Here is a 17710-nt window from a genome sequence, read left to right on the forward strand (position 1 = left end):
TAGAAAAAGGATTTATTATACTATCCTGTTTATTTTGTTTGCTTGAAATTATTCGTAGTGGAAAATTTTAAGTGCCGTCTAATGAATCTGATTTCATATTAGAGATAAGGCAGGGTCAAGGTTTCCTCCCGCCCTTCATTTAATAAGGAAGGAAGGGGTGTGCAGAAAAATTACCAGTAGAATATCAGCAAATTTAATTTGGGAGTAGACAGAAGAGTCATTTTTAAATACGGCTCCTCATTATGTACCTATTCAATGTCTTTCCTCAAGAGGTCTATACATATGCATGAATATGTATATAACACGTTACTTTCTCAAAAAAATTGCATGCATAACTGATAAAAAGATTCATGTCTAGCATGGCCCGTCTTCCTGGGTCAAGTAGGTGGTGGGTGCACTCAAATCCACCCACCTCTGCTATGCTTTCCCAACTGCTCTGGCCTTGACTGATCTCTGTCTTGAATGTCCCCTGTGCACCCCTGATCTAAGGCACACACATAGACTTAAATTGGATTTCATTTTGCATGCTATTGGTTTGACGTGTTAGCCATATCTCTCTAGCCTGAGAGTGAGCTTTTTAAGGGTAGGGACCCTGCCTTGTAAATTTGGTACCCAGCCTGTGTGCCTGCCTTTCCAGATGCTCCCCGGAGCTTATGCTATGGGAGGGGCTCACTGAGTAATGTCACCTGTCCTATTGACAGGTCAAACAAGGCAGAGGTGAGGCAATTAGGGTCGGACGTCATCCCGATTTGGCATGTGCCAGGCCCTGCCCCAAACGCTTTACGTGAAATATCTCACCTTATCCTTCCTCTGTTTATTCAGCCCTTGAGACAGGCATTATTGTGTATGTTCTACAGATGAGGAAAAAAAGAGATTAGACAAGGTGAAGTAATTCGTCCCAGGTTACAAGGTTGGGGAAGAGCCGGTGTGGCGTTTCAGTTCTGTCTCATTCCCAGTCCATGCCCTTCCACTACTCCATACCCATCCCTTCCCTGTCCTCTGCTCAGATTTACCGACTGTCCTACATTTTCAACACTGACTTCCAGCTTCTTCATCCACTCACCAAAAGATCAGAGCATCTCTGCCGCAGCTCTCGAGTGGGCGGGGCCACCGCAGACCACTCCCCGGGCAGCATCCTGGTGCCCAGCATTGCTTTAGCACACGCTAGAAGTGGGAGAACCCATTTCCAAGCTGGGAGAAATGACCTCCCCACTGGTGTTGAGATCTTCACTTCCTGAGCACACACAATCGGCTCCTTGGTGTGACTACAGATGTAGGGTCAGCTGGGAACGATTGTCCAAGTCCTGTGGTAGAGGACAAGGTTCTTATTTATCTTTTTGAAAAATGTTTATTATTTACTTTGAGAGAGAGAGAGTGAGAGCAGGCGAGGGACAGAGAGAGAGAGAGAGAGAGAGAGAGAGAGACCGAGAGTCTCAGGTAGCCTCCACGCTGGCGGTCCATGCCTTAAGGGGGGTTCGAACCCATGAGCCATGAGATCAAGACCTGAGCTGAAAGCAGGAGTCAGATGCTCAACTACTGGGCCACCCAGGCACTCCTGAGAATGAGGTTTTTAGAACCAGCAGGTGGATGGCCAGTTTCCCCACTTCATCACCTGGGCGTGGTTTGCACGCAAATACGTAACAACACGTGAGTGAAGGGTGGCCTCTTTCTCCAGAAGGCTCTGCCATAATTATGAGGGGATGGCCTGCTGAGATGCTGAGGGCATGGCCCTGGCCCAAGTTTCTGTTCCATCTCTCATTAGCCATGGGGAAGTCTGGCAGATCAGTATGCTACGGCCTCTACTACTTTATGGACAACTAACTCCACCCCCACCCCACTTTCACCTGAAATACGCAGGTCGTGTTGTCAACAACGGTGAATGTGGATGGACACGTGCTGGCTGTTTCTGACAACATGTTTGTTCATAACAACTCCAAGCATGGACGGCGAGCGAGAAGGCTGGATCCGTCAGAAGGTAGGGCTGCCCGCTGTCTGGGTTGAGAACAGCACACAGGTCGAGATGTCCGCAATTGTCCTGGCTTGAATTTTCCATTTATGTCTAAGCCGGAGTGGAGAAAGCATACAAGGTCATGTGGGTTTTAAGTGAAGTTGTAAACACGGATGCCTGCCTATTCTGCTGCAACGCCACACACGTCCCAGCCCACACTCAGGCCCCCATGCCTCACCGTCTCCTCCATCCAGTTCTGTGTTTTTCTTTTTGCTAGACGGGCATTTCAGGCAAACGTGGGCCTATGACATCTTGGTTAAACAGGAACATTACCTTGCCAGACATGTATGAATAAGTGTCAGATGTACCTTTAAACAGATTGTGGGCAAAACAAAACAATGTGCAGAATGAAATTGACACTAATTGATTTTTGTTTGCTTGGACAAGAAGAAATCATGATCTGCTCTGGGTAGTTTTCCATGTGCATTAGAGTCGTCAGAAATACTGGTGACTGTTCAACTTCAAGTTGTCCAAAAAATTAAAGCATATCAAGGAAGATAACTGACAAATACCTAAGTAAATTCCATCTTTCACACTCCCCAACTCGCCAGGGTTGGGTAAGGCTTTGTTATAGGGGGTGAATGGCTAACCTAGGCTACTATTTTATTGTGATGTTTTGCTGTGTACTGCCCACCAGCCCCCCGCTCCAGCTTGGCCCTTAAAATGTGTCTTGTATCAATTTAAATAGGAATTAATGAACTGAAAGAAAATGATTGAATCAGTAAAGAATTTGGAGTGGTGTTAATTCTCCCACAGTGGGCATTGAAAGGGGAGAAGAAAATCCCAGGGTTCAGAACTAGGAACCCATCCAGTTTCTTTTGACTGATTGGATGTGATTGACTGGCTGTTCAAAGGGGGCTCATGTTTTTGGAGTCCTGCCAAAGTTCTCCTCCACCTTTGACCCTGTCAACTTTGGAAATGGAGTGATGGATTGACTTTAGTTATGGCCTGAAAACCATATTGGGTTCCTGTTGGGATGTAAAGTCCAGAGGCCTTGAACATATGGAAGAAGGGGGGGGGGTGCGGGATCCTTCCTACAAAGTTAGGAAACTGATTAGAAATTGTCTCTTAAGAGAGCCGGAAAAAAACTCAACTATGATAGATTTTACTTTCTCCTCTCGCTAGCACATGAACAGGCCTTGTAAATCTTAACATCTTGGGGCAGAGGAGGTGGGGAGAGAAAAGGGATTTACACATTTCTAGTGTGATCAACTTATAAAAATATGGGGGAAAACAAGAGGGTTTTAAAAACACCCTTTGCACAATTAGCTAAGTGTTCCACGTTTTCATATATAGTGGTCAACTCATTAGGCTTTAATGACCTGGTGAAAACCAGCAACCAATTAGGGAATGATGGCAAGTCAGCAAAGCTCAACTTGAACTTGAAATAACCAACAGCTTTCAAGAGCAGCCAATCCCCAAAACTCTAAACTTCAACCATCAAAGGACAGCCCTGACTTTTCCTTTCCTATCTTCCTAGCTACCCCCTGCATCAAAGCCATTAGCCCGAGCGAAGGCTGGACCACAGGAGGAGCCATGGTCATCATCATTGGAGACAACTTCTTTGATGGCCTCCAAGTGGTGTTTGGGACCATGCTTGTATGGAGTGAGGTAGGCAAAGGCAACTTGCTTCCCTGATTTTCTCTGGCCCAAAGATTGTTTTGATTTGGGTAAGTGTAATTCCTGGATCATCAGCAAAAACGTGATTGCCTGTTGTTGAGTACCTGCTAGGAGCGAGTCACCAAGAATTAAAAGACATGTAAACTACAGTTTATTGTAGGCACGAATCCCTTAAAAAGATAAATATTTGTTGCGCGTTGTTTACAATTGCGAAAAATTAGGAATAGCCTAAATATTGAATAATGGAATGGTTAAAATCCATTATTAAAAATTAGGTTTTGACAAAGTTCTAATGACACAGGAGAGGGGATCGTACTTACGCTATAATGGTAAGTGAAAAAAAAATCAGGATAACAAGGTCTACGGATATAAAATCTAATTACACAACATGCATCCGTAGAAAAACGCTAGAAACACACCAGAGATTAACAGTGGCTGTCTCTGGGTTATGCAATGCTAATATTTTACTTTATATTTTTCTGTAATTTCCAAACTGTCTAAAGTAGGTATGTTCCACTGTCATAATGAGAAAACCAACAAGACATTACAAAAAGACAAGTACAGTGCTGGGTTGGATATGGAAAGTGGCAAATCACGATGTGAGAGAGTAGCAGTGTAGGAAGCAGGGAGGGAGTGAATACAGGGGGTGGTGGGACTTGAGCAGCACTGGTGGGGAGGCAAGGATCCAGACAGGTTACCTTGCGAGGAAATTCCAGAGTGGGAGAGAGAAACACGTATGACACAGGGACGGGGCGTTTGGAACGTTTGGAGCACTGTGAGTACAGCCAGTTTGCCCCGGGGGGTTGTTGAGGGAGATGCTCCTGTTCCCCATATCCTCGGTGATAACTTGTATAACAGGTATTTTATTTCCCTGCCTGTTCAGCTAATAACTCCTCATGCCATCCGAGTGCAGACTCCTCCCCGGCACATCCCTGGAGTAGTGGAAGTGACATTATCTTATAAATCCAAGCAGTTCTGCAAAGGAGCTCCTGGGAGGTTCATTTACACAGGTGGGTGAGAAAATGATCCAAGGGAGACTGGCTCCTGGTTCACCTTTGCTCTAGCTCCCAGTGTCTCCAATTTATAATGATTTTACCTTTTCTAGGCCTTTCTACTAGTGTGGGAAGAGTGGACTGGGTGATAGGTATTGACTGGGGAAATGCAGACTTGATTCTAAAGTTTATTTTATGCAAGCAGTTTCTCAACAGTCTGAGAGATGATCACGGGAGTTCATTTCATGAGTATATATCCTCATAGATTTAACTCAGCTGGAACCACCTAGAATGGAATTTTGTCTAAGCAATCAGGTAAAAAAAAAAAAAAATAGACCAAGTTGCTGGCTGTGACTGAATTTTCTTGAAAAAGATTCATAAAAATTACCCAATGATACTACAGACTGATGCAAAGTATTTTAAAATTTTATGGAAGTGGAAATTATTATTTCGGTATCTGTTGAATATCTACTTTGTATCTACTTTTTCTACATGGAAGGTGCAATGACTTATAAGGCATGCTTCCTATTTGGAAATGTAGAAACTTTTGGAGGAGGGATGGTATATTGCACAGAACAGCCGAGGAATTTGAATATTCAAAATGTTTAGTGTTTCCGATGAATGGAATATGAGTTTGGTGTGGCCTAGAGTAGGAGGAAGGGTTTTCAAGGAGGAGATGGAAATCAAAGACTGTCTTTTTAATGTTTATTTATTTAGTTTTGAGAGAGAGACAGAAAGCGCAAGCGGGGTAGGGACAGAGAGAGAGACACACAGAATCTGAAGCAGGCTCCAGGCTCTGACATGGGGCTCGAACCCGCGAACTGTGCGATCACAAACCGTGAGATCAAGCCGATGTCGGACGCTTAACTGACTGAGCCACCCAGGTGCCCCCAAAGACTATTTTTTTAAAAAAAAATTTTTTTTCAACGTTTATTTATTTTTGGGACAGAGAGAGACAGAGCATGAACGGGGGAGGGGCAGAGAGAGAGGGAGACACAGAATCGGAAACAGGCTCCAGGCTCCGAGCCATCAGCCCAGAGCCTGACGCGGGGCTCGAACTCCCAGACCGCGAGATCGTGACCTGGCTGAAGTCGGACGCTTAACCGACTGCGCCACCCAGGCGCCCCCAAAGACTATTTTTAAGGGTGGGGAGGATTTGAATAGGCAAAGAGAAGAAGGAAGAATGTTCCAGCTATGGGAATCTCACATACTAAGACCCAGCGGGTAAGCTGAACAGGTGTCTGGAGAAGAGAGGGCCGGTTTACAGCTGTGGCAATGCACTCAGGTAGAACTTAGACCAGAACTTAGCCCACATGAGCCGCGCAGGGGAGGGAAGGAAAACATAAAACAGTTTGAGAGCCCTGTAGGGTACCTAGAGTGGTCAAAGTCAGAGACAGAACATCAAATGGTGGTTATCGGGTGTCAGGGGAGGGAGAATGGGAGTTGATGTTTAATGGGTACAGAGTTTCAGTTCTTTGAGATGAAAAGAATGCTGGAGATGGGTCGCACAACAGTGTGAATGTACTTCACACGCCTGAACTGTACCCTCAGAAATGGTTTAAGATGGTATATTTTGTCATGCATGTTTTACCACAATTTTTTAAAAAATTAAAAAAAAAGCGCGCCTCGTATGGGAGTTAGGGCTTGATTTGTAAGACAACGTTAAGTGTTCCCAGGCAAGGGAGAGTAACTCAAAGGGGTTATCATAAGAAAAACAAATGCTATTGATATAAAGACTGAGTCAATCAGGGGAATGACTGAAGGCAGGAAGATCAACCAGGACATTGTACTTTGAAGGAGAAAATAAGGGGTGTAGAGAAAGAATCATATGAACCTAAAAAATATATCAGGCACATTACGAAATTCTGATCGTATTTTATAGCGTCGTCGTCTCTCGTTTGGATCTAGCCTCCTATTCTCGTTTATGTGTAAGTGTCTGGTTAGATATCAATGAGGAGTAGATGGAGAGTAATTTTTAGGTTTATTTATTTAAAATTCCACCTTTGAATTTTCTCTCTCAAGGTTAGTGTGTGTGTGTGTGTGTGTGTATGTGTGTGTGTGTCTACGGAAGAGTCTATTGCAGGAACAGTAAGCTATTTGCTGCTCTTGCCCCCAGAGGGACACAGTTTACTCATTCATTTAAATGAGTGTTTCTTACATGCCTACTGCCATGGCCTGGCACATGTCTAGGCTCTCCGATGTAGAAATGGGCAAGAGAAAATCCCTCATCTTAATAAAACTGACTTCTAGAGGGGAAGACAGACAACACGGAAAACAGGTAATATAATTTCAACAGTAATAAGTAAGGGATAGAGAATGAGGGAGGGCTTGGGGTGAGGTGGTCAGCGAGTGACGCTGTGAGGAAGGGACGTTGCGTGAAGACCTGTATCACAGGTGTGCAAAGCTGTCCCCCTGCCTCCGTATCTTTCTCACTTCCTCTCGCCTCCGTTCACACTGCCTTCCCTCTGCGCCTGGAACTCTTCAGGCCTGTGTTTCTGTTTGGCTCTTCAGTGTTCTCTAGCACAGTGTCTGACTCTCAGTGAATTGGGGGCGAGTGTCCCAAGCAGAGAACAGATTATAGACTGAGAGGTCAGAATAAACCTGGCATCATCAGGGAAAAGCATGAATGCCTGTGGCTGGAGTAGCATTGGGGGGGAGGAGGACAATGGGAGACGAGGTTGGAAGGGCACGTAGAGCAAGGGGTTTGAATGGGAAGACACGGAGGATGTTGAACAGGGAAGCAGTCGGCATCCAGACAGGATTGAAGGCCACGGGGCTGGATGAGAGGGCCACAGAAGGGAGTGTAGCTACAGGATGGAAGAAGTCTCAAGATGGCGCCTCCGGAGCACCAACATGTAGGGCTCGGGGCGATAGGAGGAGCCTGTGAAGGTGACTGAGAAGGAGTGGTTGGTAGGGTTGGAGGACAGCAGAAATGTGGGCTGTCCCCAGAGTTAGGTGAGGAGTGGGTCTCACTTTGGGGGCACTTGCCACATTTAGGACTCTGGCATCTCTGTTTTTTTCTAGTATACTCATTGTATATGGGTGACCATCGGCCTGTGAGGGGACAGGTAGGACTAATAGCAATCACACTGCAGCCAATCCTCAGCTCTCTTGTGAAGTAATGAAAGACATCAATCCTCAGGGAGGCTGTGGACGTGTGGAACCAGGGCTTGTGTGCTTGTACACGCATATGTGTGTGTACATGTGAAAAGTGTCTCTGCAGCAGAAGTCCTCACCCTTTGCTGCACTTTAAGTCACTGACACCTGGGCCCCAGACCAAGTATCTCTGAATCTCGGAGGGCAGGACCCACCCAGGTATCCATGCACTTCATATATTTACTGAACAAACATCAGCTCTAAATTACGCTCAAGGCACCAAATCAGTCATTTCCGTATGTCTCTAGCAGCTTACAGTTCTAGAAGGGGAGACGACCACATGGAGATTATGATGATTGGCTTAAGTCCCATAAGAGGTATAAATGCATGGAGCACTGAGCAGGGAGTGGCTGACTTTGGGGAATCAGTGAGGGCTTTCCAGGAGGTGACAACGGAGTGACATTTCTAAAGCACAGTAGGAACTTGCCAGACAGAACAGAAGATGCCATGATCCACAGCCTGTGGAAACAAAGTGTTTGGCAAAGAGGAGCCCACATAACCATGAAAATAATAGATGTTATCTTACTTGTAAATTCCAAGAACGGTAGAGATGATGAGCCATTGAAGATCACGTGGTCAAGCTCCCTCTTTTGCTGATGGGAGAACTGAGAGCCAGGCAGAAGTGACTTGTTCCCAATGGCCCCTTGAATTCAAGGTAGAGTCAGAATAAGGACTCAGGTCTCTGGCCATCCTGCCCGGCATCTTTTATTTAGCAATTCTTGTTAACCAACAGCTCGGCCTTCCTGATGTGCTGAGATTTTATCGACTTACTCACCAAGCAGATATTTAAAAAAAAAATTTTTTTTTTGGTGTTTATTTTTGAGAGAGACAGACAGACAGAGCACAAGTGGAGGAGGGGAAGAGAGAGAGGGAGACACAGAACCTGAAGTAGGCTGGGCTGACAGCTCAGAGCCTGATGCGGGGCTCGAACGCGCAAACCACGAAATCATGACCTGAGCCAAAGTCAGATGCTTAACCAACTGAGCCCCCACAGGAAGCAAATATTGGTGGAGTGTGTTTGCTGTGCTTAGCATTGTGCCATGTGCTGGGGACACTGTAGATGAGTCAGACCAGCAGGATCCTTCCTTCATTATGGTGCAGTGATGTGAAGATAAGCCAGTGATGCTCTAAGCTTGGGCTGCTTGGATGCCTCTAAATAGTTCTGAAATCTTGTATACGTGACTTCACTTCGTAGCCTTCCCGTCTACAAAACGGGCTGCCTACCTTACAGAGCTGTGGTGAGGACTAAAAATATGGGGCATGGAAACAGTGGCGTGCTGGTAAAAGTTTCACAATTGGCTCTTCAGGGAAAAGCCAGGGGGAGGGAGCAGTAGTAGGGTTTGTAGTATTTGCTGATTTCCATGGTGCAAATACTCTGACTGTGGGTGATTTCTAGCTACCAGTATGACATCAGCTGGCTCACAAAATTTCTGAAAATTTAACAGCTTGCTTTCACGAGCTGGTGGAAACCAGGTCAAGAATACCTCTGTATGTAAGCATTTGGGAGGGGGAGCGACTTTATCTTATTATTCAAAAGTATTTATTACTGGGGCGCCTGGGTGGCTCAGTGGGTTAAGCGTCCGACTTCGGCTCAGGTCACGATCTCGCGGTCTGTGAGTTCGAGCCCCGCATTGGGCTCTGTGCTGACTGCTCAGAGCCTGGAGCCTGTTTCCTATTCTGTGTCTCCCTCTCTCTCTGACCCTCCCCCGTTCATGCTCTGTCTCTCTCTGTCTCAAAAATAAATAAACGTTACACAAAAAATTAAAAAAAAAAGTATTTATTACTAATAATATTCCTATGCTTACTATCAGGGTTATTACCATGGAAACTTTTACTATCAGGGTTATTACCATGGAAACTTGAGCAAGTAATTACAAATGTGATGAATCCTAAAAAGGAGTTGCATAGGATGCTGGGGACATATGCTTGGGAAATTGAGCCCTCTTAAACTGAGATAATGGGGAAAGCTGAGAACAGTCCAAACACAGGAAGCAGAAGGTGCAAAGGCCCTGGAGTAAGAAAGAAAATGGGATATATATGATGGCCACTATGAACAGGGAAGAAGGAATGAGTTGAAGAAAGGTTGGCCTCAAGCTGGAAAGGGAGGGTTGGGGCTGATCATTTGGTTCTACCCCGAGTGCCATGGGGAGCTATTGGAATATTTTAAAGCCGGGGAGTGCCATGATCAGATTTGCCTTTTAAAAGATCATTCTGGCTGAGTTGTTGAGAATGGCTTGGAAGCCAGGGTGGATTCAAGGAGGTCAGCTGGAGGCCGGTGTGGTGGCCCCGGCCAGAAATGATGGCAGCTTGGACCAGAGTACCAGTAGTGGGAACAGGCAGAAGGGGATGGAATCTAGGAGGTAGCGTTGGCATCACTTGATGATTGATTGGATGGGGTGAAGGTTGGGGAAGGGAGGGGAGGAAGCAGCTCTCAGGTTTCAAGTTTGAAAAATTGGGTGGGTATAGTTTAGAAAGGGATTTTTAAAAAGGTATAAAGTGCTAAGGGAGTTCAGAGGAAGGCCAAAATACTTCCAGCTGGTGGAGAGGTGAGAAGATTTAATATTGTAAAGATGTCAATTAATGAATACATTTAACACAATGCCAATCAAAGTACTAACAAAATGTTTGGGGAAACTTTACAAGAGTTCACCTGGAAAAATAAAGGTGCTAAATAGAACCCCTCCTTTTGAAAAATGAGAAGGGCCATGCTCTTCCAGACTTAAAACCTATTGCAAGTTTCAGTAATTAGAAGAATATGGGGCTTTGTAGGAATACATAGAAATGTTATGCCACAGAAGAGAACATTTAAAAACAAACAGGTTTTGTACACATGAGTACTATGGATACATAAGGAGCCATCTCAGTCAATGTGGAAAAGATGGAATGTTTAACCAATGGGAATGGGCTCACTAGTTAAGCATTAAAAAAAAAAAAAGTTAGATAACTAATTTTATATTATAAACTGAAATATCTGAATTAGATGTTTTGAATGAATAATGTACACAGTTCAGGGTGCCTGGGTGACTCAGTCGGTGACTTTTGATTTCAGTTCAGGTCATGATTTCGTGGTCGTGAGATCGAGCCCCACATTGGGTTTCATGCTGACTGTGGAGCCTGCCTGAGATTCTCTCCCTCCCTCCCTCTTTCTCTCTCTCTCTCTCCTTCTCCCTCTCTCTCAAAGTAAACAAGTAAACATTAAAAAAATGTACACATTTCAAAATACTATAATCTTAAGCCTTGCTAACCTTGACCCCAAGGAAACCATCAAGCGTACATCTGTGATGACATAAAAAGAAAATTTTTGCATGTCAGGGTGATGGTCATTAAGTCAAAAGGAAAAGGACAGACTGAGAACATATTCATTGCATGTGACATATTACCCTATGTATAAAAAGATTCATTTATTTGTTCAGCAAAAGCTTACTTTATGCCAACCACTAAATTTGTCAACCACTATGTTATGCCTTGTGGGTAAAGTGATGAATGTTAGGTATCTCACAAACTAAGGAGAAAAGGAAAGATATGTAAATTAAAAGCTAGCAAGGAATATCAGGAGTTAATTCAGGAAGGAATACAGTTTAGCAGCAAACGTATTTTTAAAAATCCCAATCTCATTAATAATCTAATACATGCAAATTAAGGCGACTATAGGATAACATTTGTTTTCCCTGTCAGGTTGGCAAAGAATTGTTTTCAAACAAATGAAAATACCCAAGTTGGCAAAATTAGAAGGAAGTGGGACTTCTAACACTCTACTGCAGGAGAGTAGATGGCTCTAAAGAGTACCTTGATGGCACTGGCTTTAAAAATGCATATACCCTTTGACCCAACAATTCTACTTTCTGTAATGTATACCGAGGAAATAACTCAGTTTGCCTGAAGGCTGTTCATTGGAACGCTGTTTGTGGTAGTGAAAATTGAAAACATCCTTAGTGTCCATTAGGGGACTCATTGAATAAATAATGAAGTCTCTTTACACTGAAACACATTTTAGATGTTAAAAGTAATGCTGTGAATGAATATTTAGTTGCATGAAAGATGTGATATAGGTTAAAAAACATAAATTATATATATATAATATCCATATATATTATATATATTATATATATCCATATATATTATATATATAATGTGCATATATTATATATAATATACATATATATTATATATAAAATATGTGGATATTATATATATAATATATATAATAATATACATAATATATTATATATATAATATCCACATATTTTATATATAATATTATATATATAATTATAATATAATTATATATTATATATAATATAATATATATATATATTATATATATATATATAATATAATATAATATATATATATATATATAATATATATATATATATAATTATATATATAATAATTATATATTATATATAATATCCACATATTTTATATCTAATATATATGGATATTATATATATAACATCCATATATATTTTATATGTATATATATATATATATAATTATCCACATGCATAACATAGTTGTTGACAAATGGTAGGCATAAAATAAGCTTATGCTAACAAATGAATGAATCTTTTTATACATAGGGTAATATGTCACATGCAATGAATATGTTCTCAGTCTGTCCTTTTCCTTTTGATTTAATGAACATGTATACATATATACATGTATGTATATATGTGTGTGTATACATGTATGTATGTATGTGTGTTTATATATATTATATATATATATACATATATATATACATACACATATATATGAAAAAGGAATAGTTGTATAAAAAACCCCAGTAAGATTAAAAAGCCCTGAATATGAAGGTCTTAACAATGGTGGTTTCTAGGTGTTGGTATTATTGTTATTATTTTAAGTTTTGCTTATATTTATTACTTTCTGAAAAAAATAAGTAACTTTTAATTAATAATTAAACAAAGAAAACGTGGTATAAAAAATTAATGTTCCCCATATTTGAATTCTGAAAGAACACACATTGGTCGACTTGATTCTTTAGGCACAAAAAAGAGTATTTCCAGCCAGGGAAGCAGTGAAGCTTCTTCCAGAAGACTGCCTTTGAGAAAGAAGGACCATGGGAAGCAGTTAAGGGTGAGGAGGGTGGGGACACAGTAGTATATTCTTTCACAAATAGAGAAGAAAATAAAAATACAAACACTGTTCAGGTGGCTCAGGAGGCTGGTCACTCTCTCTAAAAACTTCTACCTGAGGTTACTGAGCCAAATGGGACTGGGGTTGGTAGAGACAAGTGGCTAATGTTATTCACGGAGGGGCCCAGGCGCTACAGGAAATGGTTTGGCGATCTCTGGTCTTGCCCACTCAATGAGCAGCCACCAACATGGAAAGTACTTTCCAGTCCGTCGGGAATCTTGGTCCAAGAGCTGGAGAGGCAATGGCTTCCCCCCGTGACTGGAGGTGGGGCTACAATGCCTCCTGAGCCGAGGCCTGGCTTCAGGGAGCCTGGAGAATCCTGACCTTCTCTCTGGGTGGTGATGGGGAGAGAACTTATGGATTTCCAGCCAGCCCGGCCTCCTGAGCCACACGTTCGGAGCCTCAGAATGTGCTCAGCTGCAGGATAGTGTGTCAGAAACCCCTAGAGGTCTAGACAAAATACTCAGCTCCAGTGGTCACGTGGAAAATCGCATCTTGATTCCAGAGGAAAAGAAAACCTTGAGAAATCTAGAGAGCTTTAGTGGGGACAGACTGGGCACCAGCGATCGGCTGGCATCCAAGGGGAGGGTGCACTGGACTCAGCCAGAAGACGTGCTTTCGGATGCCGGCTGTGGCACCAATGACTTGTTTGTCCTTTTGACAAGTCAGCTAACCTTCCTGAGCCTCATTTTCTTCATCTGTAAAGCTCTGGTACTAATTATACTATTACCCATAGGTGTTTTCCTAATTTGGCTGAGCATGAGAATCATGCTTGGCTTCGTTCCAGACATACCGAATCATTCTCTTTGGGGAGGGTCTGAGAATCTGTATTTTAAACAAAGAAACAAGTTTGAGAAGGCTGAGTCCTGCTCATCAGGCCGTCATGGAGACTTTCTTGCTGGTAAAGTACCCTGCGCACGGGGGCAGCTCCTTCGAGACTGAGTTGTTGCACCGCGAACACAATATTTATTCTCAGGTGGAACTTTCTAGGAGACTCAAAAAGCAGGAGGTGGGAAAGGAGGCTCCAAGGTCCAACCATTGATGGTTGCTGTATCCAAGGATACACCATCATAATAAACCCAAGCCTATTAGATGTAACTTACTTGATATAATTAGCCAAAATGCAGTAATCAGCTCCCCGTGGTTGTTGCGCCAAGTACAGCATAAACAGCATCAGGGCTCTGAAAAACAACACATTTGCTTCACACGTGTGACTTTGCAGATCTGTTTTCCTCCAACCGTGGTTTGCTAAAGCGTGGCTTGCTGCTGTGGAGTTGAGAGATCCACGTGAGACTACAGCTCCTCGGGAAAGGTCCGACTGCCTCTGTCTGCTTGGGGACCGAGGCATGGTATACCAGCCGGGGCTCAGAGGGAAGAAGGACCTCTGCTTTCCTCACAGACCCTTCCACAGTGAACTTGGAGGGCAGAAAAATAATGGCGGTAGAGGCGCCCAGTGGGATCATGGTTATTGGTTGTGCAGGTGCTTCCTGGCTGTCTTGTGGGTGCAGGAAGGGGATGTCTGGAGTGTGCATCTGGGGGTAGAATGGCCACAGTTTATAATGATAAAATCCGCACCACCCACAGAAACCAGTGAGAGGTCATGGTTTTTGAAGGCAGGTCATCGAGGATATGGGGGTAGATGAGTACAGCTTTTCAGTGTTACTCCTCTGGTTCTTTGGCCCAAACATCTGGTGTAAACGTTTGATTGTTGGTGAAGAAGTCTCCCGTAAGTTCTGTCATCAGATAGGACTAGTGAGAAAAAAGAAATGATGATACGAATTCAGTAGTCATATCTGTCATTGTTTGAGGAGGTAGGGCCAGGCTCATATCTCACGAGCCCATATCATCACTGCTTTTCCCCCATGGTGATGATTCCATTAGTATCTTGACCTTATAGATGAGAATGCTGCTGCCTAAGGTCACCGAGATAGGTGCAGTCCTAGGTGTCTCATTTCAAAGCTGCCTTCTTCACCACTGACCTATGCTACGCACCAATCCCGTATAGCAAATAGAAGAAATTACACCAAGGCCATCTCTTTGGCTTCATCCAATATTTTACCTGGCAAATGCCAGTGGCCTTGCCTCTCTGGCCGGTACTCTGAGGAAATGCACAGGAGATAAGCCTGGCCACTGAGCACGGAGGGGCTCAGAAGATGCCTTGCCTGGAGCGCCTGGGTGGCTCAGTCGGCTAAGCGTCTGACTTCGGCTCAGGTCACGATCTCACAGTTTGTGAGCTCGAGCCCCGCCTCAGGCTCTGTGCTGACAGCTCAGAGCCCGGAGTCTGTTTCAGACTCTGTGTCTCCCTCTCTCTCTCTGCCCCTCCCCGACCCCTGCTCATCCTCTCTCTCTCTCTCTCTCAGAAATAAACATTAAAGAGATTTTTTAAAAAAAAGAAGACGACGATGCCTTGCCTGTGCCCTGCTGTTCCACATTGCGAAGTGGGATATTTCTATTACGGTGTCGTGTGATCGGCTGAGACTCTATGGAGTGCTTCCAATTCCCTAGAAGTCATAGAAACTATCCTCTCCACGAATAACTGAAGTTGGGAAAGGAGTACCAACTCCACTTTCTTATTAAGAGAGAACCTAGTGCTGGAGTGGAAGACAGGGACTGAGTTTGGAGGCCTGGATTTGAGTCCCAACTTTCCTGCAAATCACTTAACCCTTCTGCATGTCAGGTTCCTAAGTGAACAAATAGGAAGGTATATATCTCATGAGGAAAATGAAATGGTATAGATTTGCAAATGCATAGGCTTAGAAATATCGAAATAGAAGTCCAGCTCACTCCTGTCGGCGTTTGGCAGGGGGGCACGCGTTTCTGGGATGAGTGTTACGTGGCTTCGCCTTCTTCACCGTTGGATCCGGGGTGGGCTTTTTGGCATGTCTTCCCTTCTGAAAAAGGTGGATTCTTCTTGAAAGGCCTGCCACACCGTGCTCTTCATAGCTGGGACTAGATTAGCAATCAGGTTTCTGTCGGGGCCAGAGGGGGCCGAGGCAGCCTGAGAACGTGGGCTCTGAAGGTGGAGAGAAGGGGGAGCGGGTTTTCAAAGGGGGACAGAAGACACCTAATCGGCCCAGGTGGCCCAGGCACGCACGGAGGAGCTGCTTGCCCAGGTGTGTGGTTGAACTTGGATGTTGGCAAATGAGAACGGATGGGGACCCTGGGACGCTGAGGAGCCAAAGAATTCATGTCACCTCACCTCTGTCCCCAGAGACCTTCTTACCTTTTGCTTTAGCACAAACAATTGCATTTGATTCCATGTGTTAACAAGACAAAGCGTTAACAAGAAAATGGCCAAGAACAGGCAGCAGTTGGAAGAAGAAATGGAAGACCTGGATTTTTCCACAAACCTTTGCATCATACCCGAGGCTTGGTGCAGGGCGTGGGGTCCTCTTTTCATAAAGCTGCACCTCACAGGTGTGCAAGTGGGATTGCAAATGTGAATAGCTCATTGCAATTCACGTTTCGTTCTTTCTTTTTCTTAGAGCGGTACCCTGAAAAAAAAATCCCCATTTAAGAAATGAATCTGATTTTTAGTTAAAAATACCCAGTTCAGACATCAAAAACTGGCCCGAGTACAATTGTTCCCTGTTCACTCTGGAAACAGGTTGAATCAATAGCCCTCCTGGTAGCCTGCAGTTGTACTGAGGTCGCCTCTGCCCCCACCTCTTGTAAAATTCGGATCCATCATTCAGCTGAGTCTGAAGAATGATGTCTCCATTGGAAGCCCCAGAATAGGGGGCTGTTGTTTCACTGGAGACATCTCAGCCCCTTAATGGCCTGGTGCTCTCGGCTATAATATTCTAAATACACATTACAGAGAGCGTGATCATATTCATAACTGCTCCATTGTGGCATTTAGATTTACCCTTGAAATTTATCTTTAATTTTTACAGTTGTCTCCTTAACCGCGTATATTACTCCCTTCTTCAAACAATCTGTCTTCCTGCTGCAGTTTTTCTTGAAACCAAAGCATAATTAAATATTAAATTAATATTTCATTTAAAATTAAATATCAAAGGCTTCAGTCTAATCTTTCACTTATGCACTGCTGGTTCTCACCTCGTGTTCTTGTTCCTGTATCCACGAAGGCGGGTACCGCCTCTTAATAATGTGTTCTTATATTATCTTTGTCCTTTTTTTTAATTGGTGACACCGAACTTTTGCTACATTGAAACAAGCGGATGTGGGGAAAGATTTCAATGTAGCAAAGGTTAACGACGATGTAATTCAACAGCCTATGGCTTCAGCCCCACCTGTCTCCGCTTCTCAAAGAAGAATTTCACTGCACCAAATAAATAATAGCCTTCGGATCATATGCCAGGGCCTACAAGGGATCTTAGAGGCCATTTAGCCCCAGCTCGTGTCTTTGCAGAGAGAGAAACCAAAGTCCACCTGGCCTTGAAGATGGTGTATGGTCGGTCATGGGTGGGCGAATAAAGCAGATCCCAGGCCAGACCCATTTTACCTCCATTGGCTGTCCAATGCGCTGAAAAAAATTTAATTTGGGAGCATTAAGGTGCTAATTGAACATAGGCCTTAAAAGAAATGAACGTAGGCTTTGCATGTTGGACACATGAGCAGTGGGGCAGAAGGTAGATGATTGGACAAGGACATTGGGAAGGTGAGGAGAGAGAGAGAGAGAGAGAGAGAAACTAAAATCCAAGCACAAAGAAGGCAGACCCCACAGGAATCAATATGGAGGCTCAAGGCTCTTTGAAGAGATGGACCCTGAGGGAAAAAAAGAATGGAGAAGTCCTAGAGGTAACATGAA

At 43.7% G+C, this 17710-nt stretch overlaps 1 protein-coding gene across 2 annotated transcripts in view; it reads left to right on the forward strand.

The window, feature by feature from the left end:
• EBF2 (EBF transcription factor 2) overlaps positions 1 to 17710 on the forward strand; it is a 198703-nt gene that overhangs the window by 152326 nt on the left and 28667 nt on the right. For both annotated transcript variants that reach the window (XM_023252459.2, XM_023252458.2), the window contains exons 8-10: positions 1858 to 1975; positions 3489 to 3619; positions 4512 to 4638. In XM_023252459.2, the coding sequence (XP_023108227.1) occupies positions 1858 to 1975; positions 3489 to 3619; positions 4512 to 4638 (376 nt within the window). The remainder of the gene's footprint in view (positions 1 to 1857; positions 1976 to 3488; positions 3620 to 4511; positions 4639 to 17710) is intronic.

Source organism: Felis catus, chromosome B1, assembly GCF_018350175.1.
Source record: "Felis catus isolate Fca126 chromosome B1, F.catus_Fca126_mat1.0, whole genome shotgun sequence".
In the NCBI taxonomy this organism is placed as follows: domain Eukaryota; kingdom Metazoa; phylum Chordata; class Mammalia; order Carnivora; family Felidae; genus Felis; species Felis catus.